Here is a 22,649-nt window from a genome sequence, read left to right as displayed (position 1 = left end):
ACTATTCATCTGCAATGTTTTCAACTCCTTTGTTTTCAAGAAATAAAGATAAAACCAAACAGATAATTGTAACTGGAATCCATACAATGAAAACGTTTTTCAAAGAACTTGCATATATCTTTTCCAATTCAATCAATGATTCTCCATGAAATAAAAATGAAAGATTCATTTTTTTCCCAAGACTTTTCATAACAAAATTTTTAGAATTTTCATTCAATTCCAATTTTTCCAATTTAGTAATCAAACTATTTGAAAAGATGACATAGGACATTGCAATACCCAATGAATTACCAAAATTCTTCATAACAGCCTTTGTTGATAACACAACTGATACGTCTTTTTTTGAAACTTGACTTTGAATTCCCGTGGTTAATGGAGTAAAGATAAATCCAAATCCAGTGCCCATGAATATTAATGTTATGATGCTAAATGGAAGTTTGATTTTCAATGGTGTCTTTGGTGTTGAGCAAAGCATTACTAGACTCATGAGAACAAGTGTGTACCCTAAAACTATAACATATTTGAAGCGATTCAAGGAGGAAATTATTGGCCCTGACACTGCTGATCCTAATGCTAATGGAATTAACATAGCTAATAGGATAATTGGAATATGTGAAGTGTCTATTTCATGGACACTGGTGAAATAAATTGGCAAATGATAGATCATTGAAGAATAAACTATGCTGATGAGAAAAGTTTGAAGAATAAAGTTGCAGACTTTGAAATTTGTAAATGAACTCATTGGTATCAATGCTGAACTTTTATTACCATACTCAACCAAAATTAATACCACAAATGATAAAAATGCAAAGACACAGCACAAAATAACTTTCAACCCTTTCCAATTCCAGTTTAACCCACCCATATTCAATGGTAATAGAATTAAAATCACAACGGCTGTGCTAAAGATTAAACCTGGAAAGTCAATTGATTTTAGTATTTTTTTTGGCTGAACTTGCTTGTGCTCTTTTGTCTGGGACAATGTGAGAATACTCAGAAATCCTGATAGGATGAAAACACAACCCATTAGAAAGAAATATTGTTTCCAGCCACTATGAACATGACGAATATTTGAAACAAATGCTGAGGATAAAAAGGGACCAAAACAGCTTCCAATACCTATTGATAAACCCAAAAGGCCTTGGAATGTGGCTTTCTGCTCATGTGCCACGTTATCTGATACTATTACAATAGCCAATGAAATTGTGCCACCATTTCCTAAACCTGTTAATGCCCGGAAAATATAAAATGCTGTTGAGTTCCAAGCAAATACACACATTACCTCAAATATACCAATAATGAATAAACTAATTATCATCATCAATCTCCTACCAAAGAAGTCAGCAAATCTTCCTATAATAATGTTGAATATTGTACTGGAAATCAATGCTCCTGTTCCTGCCCATTGAATAGTGTTATGTGCATCTAAATCTTCAACTATGAATGGTAGTATTATGGGTATTGCTGTTTGATCAGCCATGGCAAACATTGAAACAAAGCATGCTGTAAATGTAATGGCAACAAGTGTTGATGCTGGTAATGTTGTATTTTCAGATGTCACTAGTTGTTTTTCAACTGTTGGTGAGTGTTGTATCTTTTCATTTCCAGAAAGGTTATTGGTTTGGCCTGACATGCTGTTATGCTATCATTTCCATAGAATATATATGTCTTTTGTGTTTCGTTTTTTATGTATTCATATATCTTCTATTATAGATTGTACGTACTACGTGGAGTTTCAAATTGATTACACAAAAAGAACTTTTTTGAAAACCAGTTCAACCATGCCCATAATGGAGGCATAATATATTGATAGAATTCCTTGGGTCATTTATCTTCAAACTTTTCTGCAGTTATAAAAACAAACATATGTTGTCAAGTTCTTGTGTAGAGCTTCAGATCAAGAGCTCAAGCTTTACTACGATAAGAGAAAGTCCGATCGGTGTTTTCCCTTCTAAGGAATTACCTGTTACGGAGGGTTTTCACCCTTTTCCTGAAATTTTTGCTCCGGCTGAGTCCTCAATCGTGGCCGTGCTCATTAAATTTGAAAACCGTCAAATTTTTGCAGCCATTTTGACACTTTGATAATAGAAATTATGAACCCAATCTTTTGAGTTGGTATATTTTACAAAATATCTTTTGTGTTTCCAGTCAATCCAACGTAATATACCAGAAAGCAGATATTGTTCACCTGTGGAATTGTAATTAAGAAGTCTTGGTGATTTCGGTTTCCCAAAGACTTGTACTTATCAATAATTATGTCCCAAGCTCCAGAACTAATAACACCAACAAGTACAGCGTCAGTTGGCTCCACTCCAGCAAATGCACTGAAGAAAGCTCGTATCCGGAAAGCGTGTGACTCTTGTAATGTCAAGAGAACAAAATGTGACGGGAATCATCCTTGTGCTCATTGTATTCAAGTAAAGATTGAATGCACATACCTACGACAAGAAAAGAGAAGAGGAAGAGCCAGTGAAAAATATCCAAAAGATATCAAGAAAAGAAAATTCAAAACCAGCCCTAAGAGTGAAACAAGTGAGCATAGTTCGTCAACTAGTACCAGTGGCTTTATTGGTGTTGGTATTCCTAGTAAAAAACCTGATGCTTCTTTGATAACACATAGAAATCATTCATCAAGTAGAACAATGTTCACACCACCCCAAATATCACCAACTGATTCTGATCATTCAATTCCCAAAGATTTTGAACTAGGAGTAACAAAGTATCCAATATTGGAAACCATACGTGATGATTTGATTGTAATTGGGTTACCTTATCATGTTGCTGATGATTTATTTGAGTTTTATTTTGATGAGTTTTATCCCCCAGCTTCCAAAGTTTACTCAATATTGAGACACTGCACAATGCTTGAAAGTAAAAGAATAACACAGCCAAACTTGCTACTAGCGATTCTTTTGGCGTCCGCTGTCCAAATTGATAATAGATTCTTTGCTGGAAGTACAAGAGCATATGTTTCTAAGAAAATGTATCAATTGATTCAAGAAAAATTACCAACAAACAGCAAGTATGCTACTTTAGATGATTTTATTGTTGTGGTTCATCTAGGGTTTTTTATGCCTTGGTTATCATATCCTATTGATTCTGTTTACTGGTGGGAATTTGGTTATGAACTAGGAGTGGAATTGAAATTGCATAAGGATGATCCAAGTGATTCTGAGGAAGTTAAAGAGGAGAAAAGACGTGCTTGGTGGGGGCTGTACATCTTGGATCGTTTAACAGCCATTTGTTTCAATAAAGAGATTGTGATTCAAGACGATGAATGTTCTGGAATCTATTTACCAGGTGATGAATCTCAATGGGTCCATTTCACAGAGCCAATCACACAATCTGCGGATTTGGATCCTTCGAGAGTTAAAGGAGTCAAATTTGATAAAGTTTCTGATGGTATTTATGGTTGGTTTTTACCCTTAGGTAAGATAATGGGTGTTTTCACTCAATATAAATCGTTATGCAAAACAGGTATCGATGATAAAAGGAAGCTCAATCTGAAAGCCCAACTAATATCATTTGCAAATCAAAATTTAGATGCAATTTCTAAAAATGAACTAGAAGTTTTCACTGTTGGTTGTCCTCATAAGGAAAAATCGTATAGTTTGGACATGTGCTATGCCAAATATATTAATTTAGTTTTAGGGTTTATTCTTGAAGATATTGAAGGCTGGGAAGTTATGGGTGATATTGAGAACACTTCTTCTGAAGCACAATACCAGAGATTGGCACACTGTATTCAAGTGTTGGAGGAAATATTAAAATTAGATGAAGACTTGCACAGATATCCCTTTTTGGTTAGTTTTTTCCTTTTTTTATTGGGTGTTTCAATATTATCAATTCTGAATGATATAAGTAGTGCTGATCACACCAATATTACTAAGATTAACCGTTTCAAGTATTATGTCAAAGTGTTGGTTAGAGGGATGGAGGCTGTTATGATCACATTTCCATCAGATTTCTTGAAGATGGTTAGAAATCAATTAATTTGGAGTATTAAAGATTGCGAAAATTTGATCTTATTGACCGATTATATTGAAAAGTTCAAAGAGAATGCAGATAAAAGGAAAGAAGCTTTAAGAGCGTATAGTTGGGCAAGCGGTGGTCGTGGTATTGCCATCTGAAAGGTATCTTATGGAACACATATTGTATTAGTATCTTTATTATTTATATATTTTGAATCACACTGTAGATAATTACCAGTCTCTACAAAATGGACAAAAATTAAACAATGCTTCAAATAAATCTAATCAAAATTAATATCAGTTTCATCGGCAACATTAAGTGGGTTACCTTTCATTTGTAAGAATTTCAAAGTTGCAAATTTTGTTGAATTGTAATCTTTCCATATTAGATTATCATGACAACACCCAATATATGTTTGATCAAATTTAACTTTTTCTTCTTCAGGAACGTATGTACATTTAGTATCATCAACAAACAATCTCAAATGATCTTTAAAGTTGTAGCCTGATGGAATCTCCAAATATTCGTCCGGTATTGTTTTTGGGACATTGGCTAATTTACCTTCATATAAAGTTTTATTTAGTGGTAATAATGAAGGCAAATACCAGAAATTACCATTACCAGTAACAACATAATCTGATATTTTGTCACTATTTGATTTTAAGGCAATATCTTTTGGTACTTTTGGAGCATTTATAACACCCACCAATTCAATATATAAACCAGTATTAGTATCAATAATTCTCCCATCAACAACATCTGGTGCAGCACCACCATCATTATATCTGGCTCTCTCCAAGTACCATGGTGATATGTCAATCAAATAATTACCAGTACCATTTCTTGGATCAGAAATGACCAGTGAATAATTAAAAGAGTTTGCAATTCTTGAGATATCAGCAGCAGGCAATTCAAATCTAACAGTATCTTGCCAAGGCCCAATTAATCCATTATAGCTCCATGAGATTAAAGACTCCTCAGCCAACCAAGTGGTTATTCCCAAATTTGTACATAACTGTAGGTAATTTTCAACAACACTATGTAAAGATTTTTTTTGTTCAGATTGTTTAATTTCTTATTGAAAAATCTCCAATCATATTCCTCTTCTGATACCCAGTTACCATCTTTGGACTTGATCAAGACATTTCTGAAGTGACGATTATCATGATGTCTAGCTGCATTGGCCAGCTGACTTTTCTCTTTTGATGATTGAACACTAAAAGAAGTTTTATCAACGCTGACATGTTTTCCTTTGTCAACATTGAAATTGATTAAATCTCTTTTTAACGCTTCTGCAATACCATTCAATTCGTCATTTGGATCAACTGGAGTTCTTATTATTTGATCTTGAGAAATTCCAGTATCTTTCATTTTTCTTTGAACATACTCATCAATCATTGTATTTTCGTCTAAACCTAATTTTTTACCAACTTTTGTAACAAATGCCAATTCACCAGCTAAGAAAATCAACTTATTTGGTAAGGGAGCAGCTGTGAAAAGATATGATTTTCCTCTAATGGATAGCCTAAATTCAGTTTCTGGTTGTAAAGAAGGGTTTATGAAAACAAAACCAAGATTTTTAGGTTCATCAAGACAACTTGGCCATGGGATTCTTGTAGTTGCACCTAAAGCACCAATTCTAAAACAGTTTGGTTTTTCCTCTAATAATGGCTTCAAGATATTCAAATCAACGAAATCCTTCCAATTGAAATTGAATACTGGGGGTTGTTGATTGGAAGAACCAGATGTTGATTTCAAAACATATGTTTTGATTGTTTCCAAGTATACAGCCATTGTAGATCTAAAGTCAAGTTTTTCTTGAACATGTGCATAAGGAGCTATTGGTAACATGGACACATCAGATTCAAATGGGAATTCTTCAAATAAAGTTGGTTTCTTCAAACTTGTAAGAGCGTAAGGATCCACATATGAGTTTGCATCTTGACGGTAAGAACTATCATCATATTGGAAGTTATCAGCAGTACTGGAGCTGTCTTTTGGACTTGATTGTTTGGATAAATAAACAAATATACCAAATAGAGCACATGATAGGTATAGTAGAGGTACTGTCTTTTGGAAAGCTTTTAGAGATTTCTTCACTCTTAGCTGCCACGATAGGTTTTTGGGAACAAACTTGTGCTGGTCCTTCTGCGAGGATGGGAGATAGTTGTTATCCATCTTGAACACACCTCTAGCCGAAGTTGATGAACAGGGATCTTTGTCTCTACAAAAGAGATGTTGAAAAGGTTTTCAAATTTGTTTCCACTTCCAATGTTGATTCGCGAACACAAAACATGATCTTAGGTGAAAGTTTTCGTATTTAAGCCTACTTTAGAGTTTCCAATTAATTCTACGAGGTCTGATATGGCTTGTTATGTTCGTTTATTACTTATGTACATGTTGTTCTATTTGATCCAGATATTTGTAGTCTTCAAAACGCGTAACAGCTCCTGTGTTTTCAAAAGAAAAACAACCAAAACGCATTCTGCAAGACGACAAGTCGCTCTCTGGGTTTCGTTTACTTTGGCCATCTATGAGAAGTTAGGAGCTGAATCCTAAGCTAAAGGCACAACCAAAGAGATAATACCCATGATATAATTCATTGGAGAACCAGAAAATCGTTTGAGTTGAAGAATTTCGAAAAGAAAATTTTTCTTTTATACTAGCGAGCGGCTTGTTAAGGCCACTCTTTTCGCTCGCTGAATCGAGATAAAGAACCGGGTTTGGATGTGCGCATAACCAGTTATGACTCGACGAATTCATTGAAAAATCCTTGAAATTGTTCATCTCTTTCTTCTTCTCCTTAGTTTGGTCAATTCCAATTGAAGAAATAAAACAAAAATCATGGTCAAGTAAGTCCAATTGCAGTTTATTGCTGTGAACTCACTAACACTTTTGCAAGGAAAGTTTTATTATTAGGTTCAGGTTTTGTTGCTAAGCCAACCGTTGATATTTTAGCTAAAACTGAAGGTGTTCAAGTTACTGTTGCTTGTAGAACATTAGAAAAAGCTCAATCATTGGCTTCTGATGTTGCCACTGCCATCTCATTAGATGTTTCAAAAGAGTCAGAATTAGATGCTGCTGTGTCTGACCATGATTTGATTATTTCTTTGATCCCATATATTTATCATGCTACTGTTGTTAAATCAGCTATCAAACACAAAAAGAACGTTTTAACAACTTCATACATCTCACCAGCTTTAAAAGAATTAGAAGATCAAATCAACGAAGCTGGTATCTTGGTTTTCAATGAAATTGGTTTAGATCCAGGTCTTGACCATTTATATGCTGTTAAAACCATTGATGAAGTCCACAAAGCTGGTGGTAAAATCAAATCATTCATTTCTTACTGTGGTGGTTTAGCTGCACCAGAAGATGCCAATAACCCATTAGGTTATAAATTTAGTTGGAGTGCTAGAGGTGTCTTGTTGGCCTTAAGAAATTCAGCCACTTTCTATAAAGATGGTAAAAAAGTTGAAGTTGATGGTCCAGAATTAATGGGTTACACGGCTCCTTACAAAATCAACGAATTTACTGAAAAGGGCTTGGTTGCTTATCCAAACAGAGATTCAACTGTTTTCAGAGAATTATATGAAATTCCAGAAGCTGAAACAGTTATTCGTGGTACTTTACGTTTCGAAGGTTTCCCTGAATTCATTAAGGTTTTGGTTGACTTGGGTTTATTGAAGGATGATGAAAATGAAATTTTCACTCAAAAATTATCATGGAAAGATGCTTTAGCTAAATATTTAGGAGCTGAATCTTCAAAAGAAGAAGATTTAATTAAATCTATTGAATCTAAAACCAAGTTTGCAGATGAAGACGCCAAAAAGAAAATCATCGATGGTTTCAACTGGTTTGGCTTATTATCAGATGAAGAAATTGATCCAAAGGGTAATCCTTTAGATACCTTGTGTTCTCGTTTTGAAAAATTATTACAATTCGAAAAAGGTGAAAGAGATTTAGTTATCTTACAACATAAATTTGGTATCGAGAACAAAGATGGCTCTGAAGAAACACGTACTTCAACTTTGGTTGATTATGGTGCTCCAACTGGTTCTGGTTACAGTTCAATGGCTAAGTTAGTTGGTACTCCAGCTGCTGTTGCTTCTCAATTGATCTTGAGTGGCAAATTACCAGTTCAAAAAGGTTTAATTGCACCATATTCTCCAGAAATCAACGATCCAATCATTAAAATCTTAAAAGATGAATACAAGATTGAATTGACCGAAAAAACTTTATAGATTAAAGGAATATAAAAGATCACAGCTTTTTATTGTTGTTGTAATGACACGCGAATATTTGACAGATATGTTTTCAAAGAAGAAAAAAAAAAGATGAAAGATATGAAAATGTAAACATAGAGTGTATAAACATCATCATCATCATCATGAAAACAGCTATCAGTCGTTCTTTTTTCAAAAGATCTTTTTCTTCTTTGAAATTGTCTGAAGAATTGAAGTGGGCTCTTCAAGAGAAAAAGCCCATCGTTTCTCTTGAATCTACAATCATTACCCATGGTTTACCTTATCCACAAAACCTTCAAATGGCTAAAAGAGTGGAACAAGAGATAAGAACTCACGGAGCCATCCCAGCAACTACTGCATTTATAAATGGTGTTCCTAAAGTGGGATTGACTGATTTTGAATTGGAAATGCTGGCTAATTCGTCAAATGCAACCAAAGTTTCAAGAAGAGATATACCATACGTTATGAGTCAAAGGTTGAATGGAGGTACCACAATTAGTGGTACAATGATCCTATCAAATAGAGCAGGTATAAAAGTTTTTGCAACTGGTGGTCTTGGAGGTGTCCATAGAGATGGTGAAAATACAATGGATATCAGTGCAGATCTTGATGAATTAGGTAAAACTCCAGTAGCTGTTGTTTGTGCAGGACCAAAGTCAATATTGGATATCGAAAGAACAATGGAATATTTGGAGACAAAGGGTGTATTTGTTGGGACATATGGACCAGAGGGGACAAACGTTCCTGGGTTTTACACTAGAGATTCTGGGGTTGCATCTGTTTATAATTTTCAAGATTTCCAAATGGCTGCTAATATAATAAAACAAGGAGAATCCTTACAACTAAATTCAGGATTATTATTTTGCATACCACCTCCAAAAGAAATTGCAATGGATGGTGAATTTATTAATAAGATTATAGATCAAGCTAATTATGATGCAGTTAAATTGGGAATAAAAGGTAAAAAAATTACACCATTCATGTTAAGCAGAATTGCAGAAGCTACCAAGGGTGAAAGTGTTAAAACAAACATCGAATTTGTTTTGAACAATGCTAGAGCCGCAACTAATATTGCTATTGAGTACTCAAAATTAAATGGGGGAAATGTTGACAGTCTAAATCCATATGAAACAAAACCTTCGACGACAGCACAATCAATGGTAATTGGTTCAGTTGCATTGGATACTTCATGCTTATCAAACTCTGAGTCAATTATGCTGAATGATTCGAACCCATCCACAATAAAATCTTCAATCGGTGGTGTCGGTTTTAATGTTGCAATGGAGTCCATAAAATCTGGTAATGATAGTTTAAAATTTGTATCAAGTGTTGGTGATGATGCTCAAGGAGACAAAATTCTGAAAAGTATTGATATGAATCATGCAATTGAGGTTCAACATAATAGTTCAACATCTCAATATATTTCCTTTCATGATGGTAAAGGTGATCTAGTTGTCGCGGCTGCAGATATGGGTATTATCGAAACCATCAGTAATGATCATATTGAAAAGCAATTGAAAGATACAAAACCAGTAGTTTTATTAATGGATGCAAATATTTCATCATCATCTATGCAAAAAATTATGAATCTCAGTCAAGACCACAGTTTTAAAGTTATCTTTGAACCAACATCTTCTCCAAAGGCAAAGAGATTGAGTGAAGTTGAATTGAAACCATTTCCAGAGTGTTCAATCCTATTGAGCACACCAACGTTTGCTGAGCTGAGGTCAATATATGATTCTTTTGAGGAATCAGGTAAATTTGAACTTGACAATTGGTTTCCTATAATAGATGCATTAGGTGTTGATAAAACATTAAAGCACAAAGTGGAGTCTGCGTCTATGAGAAATCCATTTTATAAAAGTATCATCAAGGATGGAATTTTACAAACAGGGGTCAGCTTATTACCTTTTATAAAACATTTGGTTATTAAAGATGGTGCAAATGGAGTTTTCCATCTTTCAATTCATGAGGATATTCAGCAAATAACCCCAAATCCAGCTGCCGATTTGTCACTTTCCAGTAAGGGCCAAAACAATTTGGGTGTTCTTTTGGAGCATTATAGTGTTCCATCGGTGCTTGATAATTTGAGTAATGTGACTGGTGCTGGTGATGCTCTTGCCGGATCCTTATTGTCTGCGCTGTCGGTGAATTCAGATGTTCTTTCAAGTGACAAAAGACACATTGTTATTGAAGAAGCACAGGAAGCAGCAGCCCGTAAACTGCGTTCTCATGCTTAACGAAAGAGGTAGTTGTTAGCCTGTCAAATTCCAATTTCCCACGCAATTCTCGTCTCTGATCTGTAGATAAGGCTGTCTTCTTTTTGACGTGTTCCTAATTGGGAAAGCGCGTTTACAACTTTTTTTTTTTTTTTTTTTTTTTTTGGCGCTCGAAGGAGGAGCTTCGTCAACGATAAAGACGATTAATCTACTTGATCCAAAAGCGTACTAATGACGCCGTCCACATTGTGCTTTTATATATAAATACAATCAAGAAGTCATGTTTTCCAATTTACTAGCTTGTGACTTAACAATCAACGATGTCAAACTCAAAGGGTCATGAGATCCCAGACAACTCTCTATCCGCCATGGTCTCTGAAGCCCTCAGTCATGGCACCAAAGCAGATGTTCAAAATGTTGATGATTTGCTGAAACTAGCTGACATGGGGTATAAACAAGAGTTGAAGAGATCATTCTCAACTTTGCAAGTGTTTGGTATTTCATTTTCTATCATGGGGTTGCTACCATCTATAGCTACCGTACTGGGAACTGGTATAACAGGGGGGCCTGTTAGTTTGATTTGGGGTTGGTTGTTAGGTGGTATATTCATCATGACAATTGGTATTGGTATGTCAGAGCTTGCATCTTCATACCCAACATCTGGTGGTTTATATTTCTGGACTTTTCATTATGCACCAATGAAATATAAAGTTGCATTATCATTCTTCATTGGTATCACCAATTCTTTAGCACTAACAGCTGCTTTATGCTCAATCACTTATGGATTAGCAGAAAATATACTGGCATGTGTTGCAGTTGCAGTTGGTGATTCGTTTACAATAACTAATGGAATTACGTATGGTGTATTTGCAGCTTGTGTCATCTTGCAAACAGGTGTTACTTGCTTGGCTTCATCTGCTGTTTCAAGATTGCAAAGTTTATCCATTTATGTTAATGTTTTTTTGGTTATTTTGTTTTTGATTGTCCTTCCAATTGGAACTCATAATACTCGTGGTGAATTTAATGATGCAAAATATATATTTGGAGATTTTGAAAATTTTAGTGATTGGAGTAATGGTTGGACTTTTTTCCAATATGGTTTTGGATCTGTTGTTTGGACTGTCGGTGCATTTGATTCAGCTGTTCACATGTGTGAAGAGGCCACTGATCCAACAAAAGCTGTTCCAATAGGTATCTGTATGTCAATAGGTGTTTGTGTGGTTATTGGATTTATAATCAACATTGTAATTGCAGCGTGTATGATTCCAGATATTGATGCTATTTTGAATAGTTCCACAGGCCAACCATTGGCTCAAATTTTTTTAGATCTTTTGGGTAAAAGATGGACCATTGCATTCATGTCTTTGATTGCAGTTGGTCAATTTTTGATGGGAGCGAGTACTTTAACAGCGATTTCAAGGCAAGTTTGGGCTTTTGCTCGTGATGATGGATTACCATTCTCTGGATTTATTAAAGTTGTTAATAAGAGATTACAAGTTCCAATTAGATCAATTATTTTCAGTTCTATTGTTGCATTAATACTTGGTTTATTATGTCTTATTGGTACTACAGCTGCCAATGCATTATTTTCTTTATCAATCATGGGTAACTATATGAGCTGGGTTGCGCCTCAGATATTAAGATTTTGCTGTCCAAAATCTGCAAATTTTGAACCAGGGAAATTTTATTTAGGGAAAATTTGGTCACCAATAGTAAACTGGATTTCTATCATCTTCCAATTGTTTATTATTGTAATGGTTTGTTTGCCAGATAACAAGGCAGTTGATCCAAATACAATGAATTACACAATTGTTGTCAATGGAGGTACTTGGATTTTATCAATGGCCTATTTTTACCTTTACAAGCATAAAACATACAGTGGACCAAAATCTAACTTGGATGATGATGATGTATTGACAGGAACTGAAGTTGAACTGAGCAATGTTACTGATGCAAAGATGCTGAGCTCAAAAGGTCAATCTGGATAGTGGCTTTGCTCCATGGCAATAGATGATTTTTTACCTAGTTTTTTGAAATGATTTTAAAGAGGCGTAGAATAATGCTTTGACTAAGGTTACAACTTACTTTCTTAAAAGGGTTCGTAGTCGATAAAGTTTAGTTTCTCGAATCTCGGGGTACTAGCTATTGTGCGTCAGACGTTGTGCAGCGCAACATTTTGAATATTGTTGTTTTAGATTGCTCTATTGCTACTAAACATTGCTAAGTCTGTAGACCAAAACAAAAAACTATATAAAGGGAGCAAAATGTTTCCAATAATTCAAAGAACTAATTACAATTCTATAACAATTATTCAATAATCACAACCAACAAAACTAAACACAATGTCTGACACTGGAAGAAAAGATTTCACCGATAAAGCTGCTGAAGCTATCAAACCTGATGATCAAAAATCATATTTAGAACAAGCTAAAGAAGCTATAACTGGTAAAGTTGATGACTTCCAAAACAAAGCCCAACCAAATGATGCTAAATCTGCTACCCAAAAGGCCAATGATTTTTTCCAAGGTGGTGCTAACGACAGCAAATAAGTTTAATGCTACAATGAAGGACGTATAATTGATTAATACAATATGGTACATTCAAAGTTCTAATTAAGTAGTCATACTTTCAATTTCTTCTACGTAACTTGCCCAACTGGAGTGTTTCCAAATACAAGGTTTCAAGTAATTTGTGACATACAACATGTGATACTTTAACAATTCGAAACGGTCTGTAGTCACTATTTCACAGTTTTTGCCTTCCAAGACTAAATCCAGGTAATTTAGTGATTTTTCATGATGATTCAACACATCGCTAAGTATAGTCACGTCCTTCCACAGTTTCAAATCAGGTAGCATTCCAAATTCATACACCCAACACACGACGATGCTTATATATATGGAAAATACAGCTTGTGGTACTGCATCAATCAGCTCTTTGTTATCTACCATTGTCCTCAGTAGTCGACACGCCTGAATTAATGAATGTTCCCCGTCTTTTGACTTTGACCATGAAATTGCAGCTTCTATTGTAAAAGAATTTGTTGATCCCAACTTTAGTTCTTTGAACAAGCCAATTAATAGGTCAATTTTGCAATAAAGTCCCAATAACCCAACATTGAACATAGTAATATTTGCCCAAAATGCCGGTGAAATTTCATAATTATTTAATGAAGCACTGCATGATGAAGATGTAGTGGACGCGTTAGCCTCCTTGATATTGTGATGCAAGTAAAGTCTCCAGCTGTAGAATGATTGTTCAATCTTTGCAGCAAAAAACTGCGATTTACCTAAAACTTCCTGACCAAAAGAATGAACATTTCTTAATTCTTTGACTAGAGACAAGACACCATGTAGGAAGATAAATCTTGAAAACTGAGAAAAGCAATCCACATGGTATTCTTTTTGATTGTTTGAATAAGGCTGCATTAATCTTCTCAAACTCCATAAAAAATTAGGCCAGGATCCCTCTTGGGTGACTTCAGGAATTATGTTCAACTTGTTTTGTTCATTTTGGTCATACCTTGTTTGAACATTCTCAAAATTGGATAATGAATTAGACCTAGCATTGAGCTCTTTTGGTTGTTTTGAATACTCATTTTTAAAACCCTCTGTGTCAATAGCGTACCAAGTAGAGTCCGTGCAAGGTAAATTGATTTTCACATCAAACACTGATAAACAAGGGTTCGTACCTAGGAAAAAATATCTTTGGATATCTAACAAATATTTAAAAAATGCAACTCTTTTCCAACTTTCATAACTGATCCAGTCTTGGTATGTTTCATATGTTGTTTCTTTTGACTCTAATGGGTCACCTTTTTCAGAATACAATCCAATTTCCTTGATTAGATTGATGATTAAAGGATGATAAATTTGAAACTCGAAAAGATTCTTATTGGTACCTGAATATAGACTGAAATAATCTGTTAAAGATAGCGCTTGCAATAACGCTAATGGTGCATTTCTCATTTCTTTGATTTTTTGAAGTTCCAAAATTAATTGAGACCTGACTTTTGATTGTAATTCATTTGCAACGAGATGAAATTCGGGTTCTTGCTTTGCAAAACTAGATCCTATAACAACAATCATTATCAAAAGCAAAAGATTTAAAACTGTTGGATTTGGATTTGAATAACAAACATCGAAAGTGGGCCTATGAATTATTGGATACATTGTGTCAAAACAGTGCCAAAACAGATCCAAAAACTCATCTGTATGTGTAAAGAATGATTGGAAGTCAGCTTCAATGTTTAGGGTTTTCAACAACTCTAGCAACTTTGATATTGTGTTTGAGGAGACATACGAGACCAACTTCGCTGATTTGCTATTATCGGCTTCAGCTGAATAAGAGTAATCTTGAAGAATGCTTTCAAAATTTGGAGATATCACCGGTGAGTTTTGGCCAAAAATCCAATTCATAGATTCTTCAAATCCGCTAGTGGTGAAATTTGTGAACTTGTCATCCAACTCACCAGCAGACGAGCTTTCCATTTGCTGTTGCGTACCATTTTCAAAACAATTAATGAAAATAGATCTTCCTTCTGACTTGAAATGTTTATTCCTATGAGATTTTGACCTTGTGTGCTTATCTAGCAAGTCCTTTCTAGTGAATGAACATTTGCAAATTGTGCAATTAAACGGACGGATGTTTGAATGAGTTGATGAGTGTCTTTGTAAGTAGTCCTTCCTTTTGAAAGACTTAGCACATCCTGGAAAGTTGCAGAGATGCTTCATGTCACTGTCCATAGAGAATGTAAGTTGTTTAGATTGCGCGAAAAATCTACAAAAAAAAAAGCCAGAATTAGTAGGTTGCATTTAATCTTCTATCGAGATAATCTCCAGCTGTGATAGGCTCGTATTTCTTTGGATTCTCCTCTGAAAAAGTGCCAGGGAGAGCATCAATTACACGGTTCTTATCTGCAGAGACAAAGTAAGGAATCGAAAAGCGTTCTTTGGAAACTCCTGTTGAGGAGTCAACAGGAGGAGCAGTAACTCTATGAAGAGTGGATTTTAGCACATCATTTGACCATCTCATCAAAAAGTCTCCTGTATTAACAACCAAAGATCCTGGAACATAAGGTGCAGGTGAAAAGACTCCAGGGTTTTTGGGATCTTCCACTTGTAATCCACCACATTCGTCTTGTAACAGTATTGTCAATGTTCCAAAATCAGTATGAGCAGCTATTCTTTCAGATTTACCACTCTTCAAAGATAATTCATCAGTTGAAGGATAGTGCAAAAGTCTTAGTTGGTTGTCAGAAGCTGTATGGAAAGAGACCAAATACTCTTCTTCCAAACCTAACCCTAAAGATATTGCCCTAAGAATTTTTTTACTAGTTTCATCACAAACTTTGAAGTAGTATAAGCAGTATTCTTTAAACCCAGGAATATCATCATCTTTTGGCCAAATATTAGGATAATATGAATTATTCGGGTTCCCGAGATCAAATGACTCCTTCACATCTGGGACTTTTCTGAGTTCCTCGATTTTTGCTTCATCGAAAACCATTTGAACAACTTTTTCTTTACCAATTGAAGACCAACCACGATGATGTGCACCATTTATAGGGTGTGGACATTTTTGTTTCTGTGTGATATCCATTTTGAAAAATTTCTTGCTCCATTCAAAGAGACGCTTTTGATCATTTATTTCGATCCCATGATTGATGATGTACATGAAACCAACATCCCTCATCACTTGAACCATCTTCAGACCAGTTTCTGTTTTTCCTGTACCATCAAGAAATGGCTGGAAATCGATGATTGGAACTGCAGAATCAAACATAGTTGTGAGTGAGTGTATCACATCTTCATATCGATATACAGGCTTCAGAATTTGTCATGTTTTTATATCTTTTGAACAATGTATCTTTATCTTTCTCCACCAAAACATTCCATATCAGGATATTCCTCCGAAGATCAACAAAAAAAAAGCTTTTCTGATACAAAGATAAATACCATACAATCGAACCAAACCCTCAAACCATGTATAATGAGTATACAAATACTAAAACAAAATGACTGGGAAAACTTTACTGATTGGGGTTGATGTTGGTGGAACAAATACTGACTCTGTATTGATTGACCCTCAACAATTGGGGAAAACAACAGAAGGCATTTTGTCCTGGAATAAAGCAGTAACAACAGCCAATGTCTCTGAAGGTATTTACAAAGGGATATCCAAGCTATTATCTGAAACCAATGTTAACAGATCAAATATCGCTTCAGTTACTATAGGTACAACTCATTTCATCAATGCAATTATTGAAAAAGATAGCTCTAGGTTAGCTAAAGTTGCAATCTTGAGATTATGTGGGCCATATTCCAAAAAAATTCCACCTTTTTCTGACTTCCCGTTGGGTTTAAGAAATATTTTAGAAGGATACGTTGGATTTCTTAAAGGAGGATACCATGTTGATGGCAATGAGATACAACCTTTGGATGAAGATGAAATTATCAAGCATGCTCACGAAATAACTTCAAGAGGTATTAAAGCTATTGTTGTAACTGGTGTTTTCTCTCCCTTAAAAGATACGCAAGAGCTTAAGGTTAAAGAAATCTTGGAAAACTATATACCAGGGGCAAAAGTTGTGTTGTCACATACAGTCTCTGGGATTGGATTTATTGAAAGAGAAAATGCATCTATTTTGAATGCTTCAATTATTTCATTTGCTGAAAAAATCATTCATTCTTTCATGACTGCTGTCTTTAAGCTAGGCTTAAATTGCCCAATACTTTTAACTCAAAATGATGGCACCGTTTTACCTGCTAATGAAGCATTGAATTTACCCATCAAAACTTTTTCCTCAGGTACTACAAATTCCATGCGTGGTGCTTCTTTTTTAAGTAATGTTCATGGTAAATCTGCTATAGTTATTGATGTTGGTGGGACTTCAGCTGATGTTGGTCTGTTATTGCCAAGTGGATTCCCGAGACAGTCTTCTTCCTATTGTGATGTTGGAGGTGTCAAAATGAATTTTTCCATGCCTCATGTTGAAAGTATTGGTCTAGGTGGTGGTTCTATTGTTAGATTGTTTGGTGATAAAGTTACTATCGGACCTGACTCTGTTGGGTCGGATCTTTTAAAGAGAGCAAAAGTTTGTGGTGGTGACACTTTAACAGCTACAGACGTTGCAATATCACAAGATGACCTGAATGCCCCTAAAATTGGTGATCCAACAAATTTGACCTCAGTTTATTTAACTACAAAAAATATGTTCAATTCTGAAGTTAAATCAATGCTCGAGAAGATAGTTGACAAAATAAAAACAAATCCTGAAGATATTCCCGTTTTAGCTGTTGGTGGTGGATCTTTTATTGTTCCAGAAAATTTGAAAGGTGCTTCTGCGGTTATTAGACCATCATATTACAATGTTGCGAATGCTATTGGTGCTGCAATGGGCAAAGTTTCATCCGAAGTACATAGCATTAAGTACTTACCCCCAACCGATGGCATCTCAAAAGAGAACTATTTGGATCAATTGAAAATCCAAGCAATTGAGAAAGCTATCTCCAAAGGTGCTTTAAGGTCAAGTATTAAAATTGTGTTTGAATCATACGACCCCATCCCTTATGTTGATAATACTTTTGAGTTTTTCATCAAAACTATTGCTGAGGTTGATTACTCAAAATTGAAAACTTCAGAAGGTGCATCTTACTCATTACATTATGATGAAAAAGATCTATCAACTATGAAAAACAGTCAAGCTGATTATACGGATGTTGATATTGATTACATGAATTATATCCCTGAAATTAATTCCAAAAGAGAATGGATACTTTCTGAGACTGATTTGGAGTTTTTAAGAATTGGTACCTATATTTTGGGGTGTGGTGGTGGTGGTAATCCATATTCTCGATTTCTTGAAACTAGAAACTTATTAAGAGATGGTCATGTTGTTAAAATTATTGATATTAACGATATAAGAAAATATACCAAAGGTGAAGGAGCAATTGTTGCTGGTGGTTCAGCAGGCTCCCCTACTGTCTCTAATGAGCAACTCTCGGGTGACGAAATGGTTACAAGCTATGAGTTTATGACAAAGTTCATAGGTAAGAATCCTGAATTGGTATTTCCCTTTGAAATAGGAGGTGGTAATGGTCTTGCTGTTTTCCCAATTTCAAGTTCAGCTAAACTTTCAATTCCCGTTGTTGATTGTGACTTGATGGGCAGAGCATATCCAACACATTGTCAAACTTTACAAACTGTTTATTCTGATGATAACTCTGTTTTTGTTCCAACTGTGTTTAGTAATGGTAATGGTAACACAATGATTATTGCTGATTCGAAAAGTGACTTTTTATTAGAAAAAGTCATGAGAGCTTCACTTTCAGAAATTGGTGCCACCGTTGATGTTATTAACCCACCAATGACAGCAGATGAGGTTGATTTGAAGACTGTCCATGGCTCGTTGTCTCTGGCTTGGAGAATTGGGAGAGCTGTGAGGATTGGGAGACAAAAATCAGAAACTTCTAGAATGCCTGAAATTATCTTAAAATCTTTTGGTGATACAGGATCTCTGCTATTTACAGGTAAGATTGTTGGAGTTGAAAGAAAACTTTTCAAAGGTCATGTATGGGGTGAACTTATTTTACAAGGAGATGAGGACTTTGAAGGGGACAGGATGATTATTCCATTTAAAAATGAAAATATTTATGCAAAGGTGATCAAAAATAATGATGAAAAGATTGTTTGCTCAGTTCCTGATTTAATCTCTGTTATTGATTCGAATTCAGGGGAAGCTGTGGGTACACCAGATTACAGATATGGGTTGTTTGTTTTTGTTTTGGGAATTGCACCCAGTAATAAATGGACTGATACGCCAAAAGGTTTGGACATTGGTGGACCAAAAGCTTTTGGTTTATCTGAAGTTGAATACAATCCAATTGGAGTATACTCGAAGCCTATTTCGGTTGTTGAAGAGTTTTCAAGGGTTTAATCTACAGTATTGTTATTAAATTGTTTTTTTCTGCTGTAGTATATACAACTATAATGAAGCTGCTTCTACAATATCGAATAATAAACAAAATTTGTATATTTGATTATGGCTTCTTTCCAGGGCATTCAAGATCACTGTAATACCAATAATCAACAAATGGTCCAAAATCTGAGTATCTCTTTGAATATCCAAGGCTTGAAATGACGTTTTGATCATCTTCTGAGAGTTTCAAAAACTGGCCCTCATAATTTTCTAAAATTCTTTTGAATGTAACAGTTTTTGGAATAATTGAAGTACCACGTTTGATTGCCCAAGACACCAAAAGTTGGGATGCAGGTTTTCCCAACCTTTTTGAAATTTCTAAAACTGATGGGTGTGACAAAATTTTTGGTTCATTATCTAGTTGGTAGGAGGTATTTTGGTTACCAAAAGCAGAATAGGCTGTTACATGAATATCATTTTTCTTGTGAAAGTCTAAGAACTCTGATTGTTTTAGATAAGGATGCATTTCCATCTGGTGAACCTGGGGTTTAATTGCACAGCTTTCCAATAGCTTTTGAGTCTCTGATAATGAAAAATTTGAGATCCCAATGGCCCTAACCTTACCACTCTCGAGCAAACCTTCCATAGCTTTCCATGTATCAACAAAATCTATATCAGCTTTAACGTATTGATCTTTTAAAAACATTTCCTTATCATTTGCACATGGGTAATGCATGAGATATAGGTCGATGTAGTCCAAACCAAGCTTGTTTAAACTTTCATCGAGAGCAATTTCAACATCTACCGGATCATGATGAGAATTCCATAATTTGGTGGTAATAAAGAGTTCAGCTCTTGAAATCCCACTTCTTTTAATACCTTCACCAACTTCATGCTCATTCCCATAGATAGCTGCTGTATCAATCAACCTATAGTTATTCTTCAAAGCAAATTCCACAGCATTACAAACCTCATTGGGCTTTGACTGCCATGTTCCCAATCCAAAAACCGGCATAACAACACCATTGTTCAAGATAGCAGTTGGTAGATTTTCTTGCATTCTATTTGATAGTCATATTGAGTAGGAAAAGCATCTTTAAGGACAAGTCTATCAGTTTAAGTATAATACACTGTTATGTTTTCGTTTCTTATCGCGGAAAATTTTGGTGGGCGCGATGGTGGAGGAGACCAAAAAAAAAACCTCCACCAAACTTTGACGAATCGAGAAAACATAATGTAAAACAGATGATAAGATACATAAACTATTAAATTGCACATAAATATCGTTGAAAGAAATCAATGGGTTTGAATATGAGAGCACAACAATACAAGACTCATAATGACGCTAGATATCAGGAAACTGAGAATAAGGGAGGGGCTCAAAAAGAGATTAGAAGTACCAACAGACCAGGATGCTGAGTACTCAAATGATTCGTTAACCAATAGAGATATCATCCCAATCCCACCAGAGAGAAGGACTTGGAAGCCTTTTGCTTATGCACAATACTGGATTGTTGAAGGAATATCAATTACAGGTTACACACAAGCAAGTTCTTTAATTGGTATAGGACTATCACCAAAACAGAGCATTTTATGTGCATTGGCTGCTGGTATAATATATGGGTTTTTTGCTGCTCTTATGGGGTATATTGGTGGGAAGAGTCATATTGGGTTCCCCGTTCTCGCAAGAATGGTTTATGGTATCAAAGGCTCAGTGTTTGGAATCGTAATCAGAATTATCACTGGTAAGTTTTCATTTATATCATCAGGAATTTCAATCAATCTAACATATTCATTTAGGCTTGATATGGCTTGGTGTTCAAGCGATGTACGGTGGTCGTGCTGTCTCATATATGCTAGCAACATTTAGTCCTTCATTTGCTAAATGGGATTCTTTCAACAATGCAAATGGTATAACATCGAACATTTTTGTTGGTCTTGTTCTATACTATATCTTTTTGATCCCATGTGTCTATATACCACCTGAGAAGATACATCTTTTTTTCAGAATTGCAACTATTCTAATTCTTGGTACTTTTTTCGGTATGCTTGGTTATTCTGTGAAAACAGCTGGAGGAGTAGGAACTATGTTTCATGATCCACCTCAAACATTCAAGACAAGAGGTGAACTAGGATGGGCATGTGTTAAAGGAATATTCTCTATTGTTGGCTCAGCGGGTACAGGTATACTAGGACAATCTGATTTTACAAGGTATTCTAGCACAAAAAGAGGTCCAATTCTTCCTCAGATTTTAGGTGCGCCTATTGCTTTGACATTCAGTTGTGTTATTGGTGTTATCACAACCTCAGCTTCAAGTCAATTCTTGGGAGAAGTTGAATGGAACCCCACTGTTTTGTTGAACAAGATCCAACAATATGAGGGCAATAGTTCCAAGGCTAGAGCTGTGATTTTTTTTGGCTGCTTTTCCTTCACGTTGCAGCAAATGGCAATCAACTTGATGTTAAATTGTCTCTCGTCCTCTATGGATATGGTTGGCTTGTGTCCTAGGTATATTAATATTAGAAGAGGATCTATTTTAATTATGGCTGTTTCAATTTTAATTTGGCCTTGGAAAATATTAACTTCTGCTAAAGCTGTTGTTGTTTTCGGTTCAGGATGGGGAGTCTTTTGCAGTGCTCAAACTGGTAGCTTTATTGTCAAGTACTTTATAGTTTACAAGAGGAAGTTGCTGTTGAAAGATTTGTACATCAAGTCCAACGAATCAATTTATTGGTTCTACAATGGTGTTGACTGGAGGGCAATAGCTTCCTTTTTGGTGGGAACTGTATTTCTAATACCAGGGCTGGTTTGGGATACCTTGGATAAATCAAATGGATTCTGGACCTGGATATACAAGGTCTCTTATGCTTCAGGTATCCTTATTTCTATGGCTTCACAGCTATTACTTGAATTAGTATTTCCTAAGAAGACAATTCAACCAACTACTAAGGATGATGATATATATAATGAAGACGGATCTAGAGTAAGTTGTGTCATTGATGGTCAGTCGTTGAAAGATTTCGAGCTAGTGGTTAATGTTGATAATAAAGTGCTGGATGCCCATGGTAAATATGCGTAATCGGAAGATGTAATCGGTGTTTATTTTTATGTTTAGTAGTTTTTCATTGTACCTGTATTTCTGAATCTACTGTGCAAGGGAATGCTTTGATAACGGAACTCTCGAAAGCACACTTTGTATGAGTCAATGTTTGATTCTTTTTTTAACGAATTGTCAAAATGAACTATATCGGAATTTCAATTAGCAAGAAGTTATGTCTCAAGCACAATGA

General features: G+C 35.2%; 13 protein-coding genes across 13 annotated transcripts; 7 read left to right on the top strand and 6 right to left on the bottom strand.

Moving 5' to 3' along the window:
- Position 1: 1 nt before the first annotated feature.
- On the bottom strand, positions 2 to 1,552 carry WICANDRAFT_18462 (uncharacterized protein; the record flags this gene model as incomplete). The annotated part of the gene is made up of 1 exon (XM_019180790.2): positions 2 to 1,552. A coding segment is annotated over one exon (1,551 nt), but the record flags the coding sequence as incomplete, so codon positions are not given.
- Positions 1,553 to 2,255: 703 nt separating this feature from the next.
- WICANDRAFT_64008 (Zn(II)2Cys6 transcription factor) lies at positions 2,256 to 4,130 on the top strand (the record flags this gene model as incomplete). Its single annotated transcript, XM_019183651.1, has 1 exon — positions 2,256 to 4,130. One exon carries the CDS (start codon positions 2,256 to 2,258, stop codon positions 4,128 to 4,130), a length of 1,875 nt encoding a protein of 624 aa, XP_019037062.1.
- Positions 4,131 to 4,252: 122 nt separating this feature from the next.
- WICANDRAFT_69855 (uncharacterized protein) lies at positions 4,253 to 6,526 on the bottom strand (the record flags this gene model as incomplete). Its single annotated transcript, XM_019184186.1, has 2 exons — positions 5,094 to 6,526; positions 4,253 to 5,046 (listed from the first exon to the last, which is right to left on the bottom strand). Exons 1-2 carry the CDS (start codon positions 6,148 to 6,150, stop codon positions 4,253 to 4,255), a joined length of 1,851 nt encoding a protein of 616 aa, XP_019037061.1. The 5' UTR covers positions 6,151 to 6,526.
- Positions 6,527 to 6,816: 290 nt separating this feature from the next.
- On the top strand, positions 6,817 to 8,216 carry LYS9 (saccharopine dehydrogenase (NADP+, L-glutamate-forming); the record flags this gene model as incomplete). Its single annotated transcript, XM_019184987.1, has 2 exons — positions 6,817 to 6,824; positions 6,875 to 8,216. The coding sequence occupies 2 exons, from the start codon at positions 6,817 to 6,819 to the stop codon at positions 8,214 to 8,216; spliced, it is 1,350 nt and encodes a 449-aa protein (XP_019037060.1).
- A 185-nt stretch (positions 8,217 to 8,401) lies between these two features.
- Positions 8,402 to 10,387, top strand: WICANDRAFT_14781 (pseudouridine-5'-phosphate glycosidase family protein; the record flags this gene model as incomplete). Its single annotated transcript, XM_019180620.1, has 1 exon — positions 8,402 to 10,387. A coding segment is annotated over one exon (1,986 nt), but the record flags the coding sequence as incomplete, so codon positions are not given.
- Positions 10,388 to 10,881: 494 nt separating this feature from the next.
- Positions 10,882 to 12,426, top strand: WICANDRAFT_85051 (uncharacterized protein; the record flags this gene model as incomplete). The annotated part of the gene is made up of 1 exon (XM_019185830.1): positions 10,882 to 12,426. The coding sequence occupies one exon, from the start codon at positions 10,882 to 10,884 to the stop codon at positions 12,424 to 12,426; it is 1,545 nt and encodes a 514-aa protein (XP_019037058.1).
- Positions 12,427 to 12,780: 354 nt separating this feature from the next.
- WICANDRAFT_34415 (heat shock 9/12 family protein) lies at positions 12,781 to 12,987 on the top strand (the record flags this gene model as incomplete). The annotated part of the gene is made up of 1 exon (XM_019182184.1): positions 12,781 to 12,987. One exon carries the CDS (start codon positions 12,781 to 12,783, stop codon positions 12,985 to 12,987), a length of 207 nt encoding a protein of 68 aa, XP_019037057.1.
- A 63-nt stretch (positions 12,988 to 13,050) lies between these two features.
- On the bottom strand, positions 13,051 to 14,928 carry WICANDRAFT_80019 (uncharacterized protein; the record flags this gene model as incomplete). Its single annotated transcript, XM_019184986.1, has 1 exon — positions 13,051 to 14,928. The coding sequence occupies one exon, from the start codon at positions 14,926 to 14,928 to the stop codon at positions 13,051 to 13,053; it is 1,878 nt and encodes a 625-aa protein (XP_019037056.1).
- An 81-nt stretch (positions 14,929 to 15,009) lies between these two features.
- WICANDRAFT_34630 (uncharacterized protein) lies at positions 15,010 to 15,171 on the bottom strand (the record flags this gene model as incomplete). Its single annotated transcript, XM_019182210.1, has 1 exon — positions 15,010 to 15,171. A coding segment is annotated over one exon (162 nt), but the record flags the coding sequence as incomplete, so codon positions are not given.
- A 67-nt stretch (positions 15,172 to 15,238) lies between these two features.
- On the bottom strand, positions 15,239 to 16,338 carry WICANDRAFT_69851 (isopenicillin N synthase family dioxygenase; the record flags this gene model as incomplete). Its single annotated transcript, XM_019184185.1, has 1 exon — positions 15,239 to 16,338. The coding sequence occupies exon 1, from the start codon at positions 16,220 to 16,222 to the stop codon at positions 15,239 to 15,241; it is 984 nt and encodes a 327-aa protein (XP_019037054.1). The 5' UTR covers positions 16,223 to 16,338.
- A 116-nt stretch (positions 16,339 to 16,454) lies between these two features.
- On the top strand, positions 16,455 to 19,376 carry WICANDRAFT_33941 (uncharacterized protein; the record flags this gene model as incomplete). Its single annotated transcript, XM_019182130.1, has 1 exon — positions 16,455 to 19,376. The coding sequence occupies one exon, from the start codon at positions 16,455 to 16,457 to the stop codon at positions 19,374 to 19,376; it is 2,922 nt and encodes a 973-aa protein (XP_019037053.1).
- Positions 19,377 to 19,479: 103 nt separating this feature from the next.
- Positions 19,480 to 20,418, bottom strand: WICANDRAFT_101262 (aldo/keto reductase family protein; the record flags this gene model as incomplete). The annotated part of the gene is made up of 3 exons (XM_019180316.1): positions 19,480 to 19,510; positions 19,613 to 19,775; positions 19,803 to 20,418. 3 exons carry the CDS (start codon positions 20,416 to 20,418, stop codon positions 19,480 to 19,482), a joined length of 810 nt encoding a protein of 269 aa, XP_019037052.1.
- A 279-nt stretch (positions 20,419 to 20,697) lies between these two features.
- On the top strand, positions 20,698 to 22,438 carry WICANDRAFT_33654 (uncharacterized protein; the record flags this gene model as incomplete). The annotated part of the gene is made up of 2 exons (XM_019182101.1): positions 20,698 to 21,103; positions 21,159 to 22,438. The coding sequence occupies 2 exons, from the start codon at positions 20,698 to 20,700 to the stop codon at positions 22,436 to 22,438; spliced, it is 1,686 nt and encodes a 561-aa protein (XP_019037051.1).
- Between the last annotated feature and the right edge of the window lie 211 nt (positions 22,439 to 22,649).

The sequence above is a fragment of the Wickerhamomyces anomalus genome (assembly GCF_001661255.1).
Source record: "Wickerhamomyces anomalus NRRL Y-366-8 unplaced genomic scaffold WICANscaffold_5, whole genome shotgun sequence".
Classification (NCBI taxonomy): domain Eukaryota; kingdom Fungi; phylum Ascomycota; class Saccharomycetes; order Phaffomycetales; family Wickerhamomycetaceae; genus Hansenula; species Hansenula anomala.
Note: the sequence above shows the minus strand (reverse complement) of the source record. Positions and strands in the feature narration are given on the sequence as shown.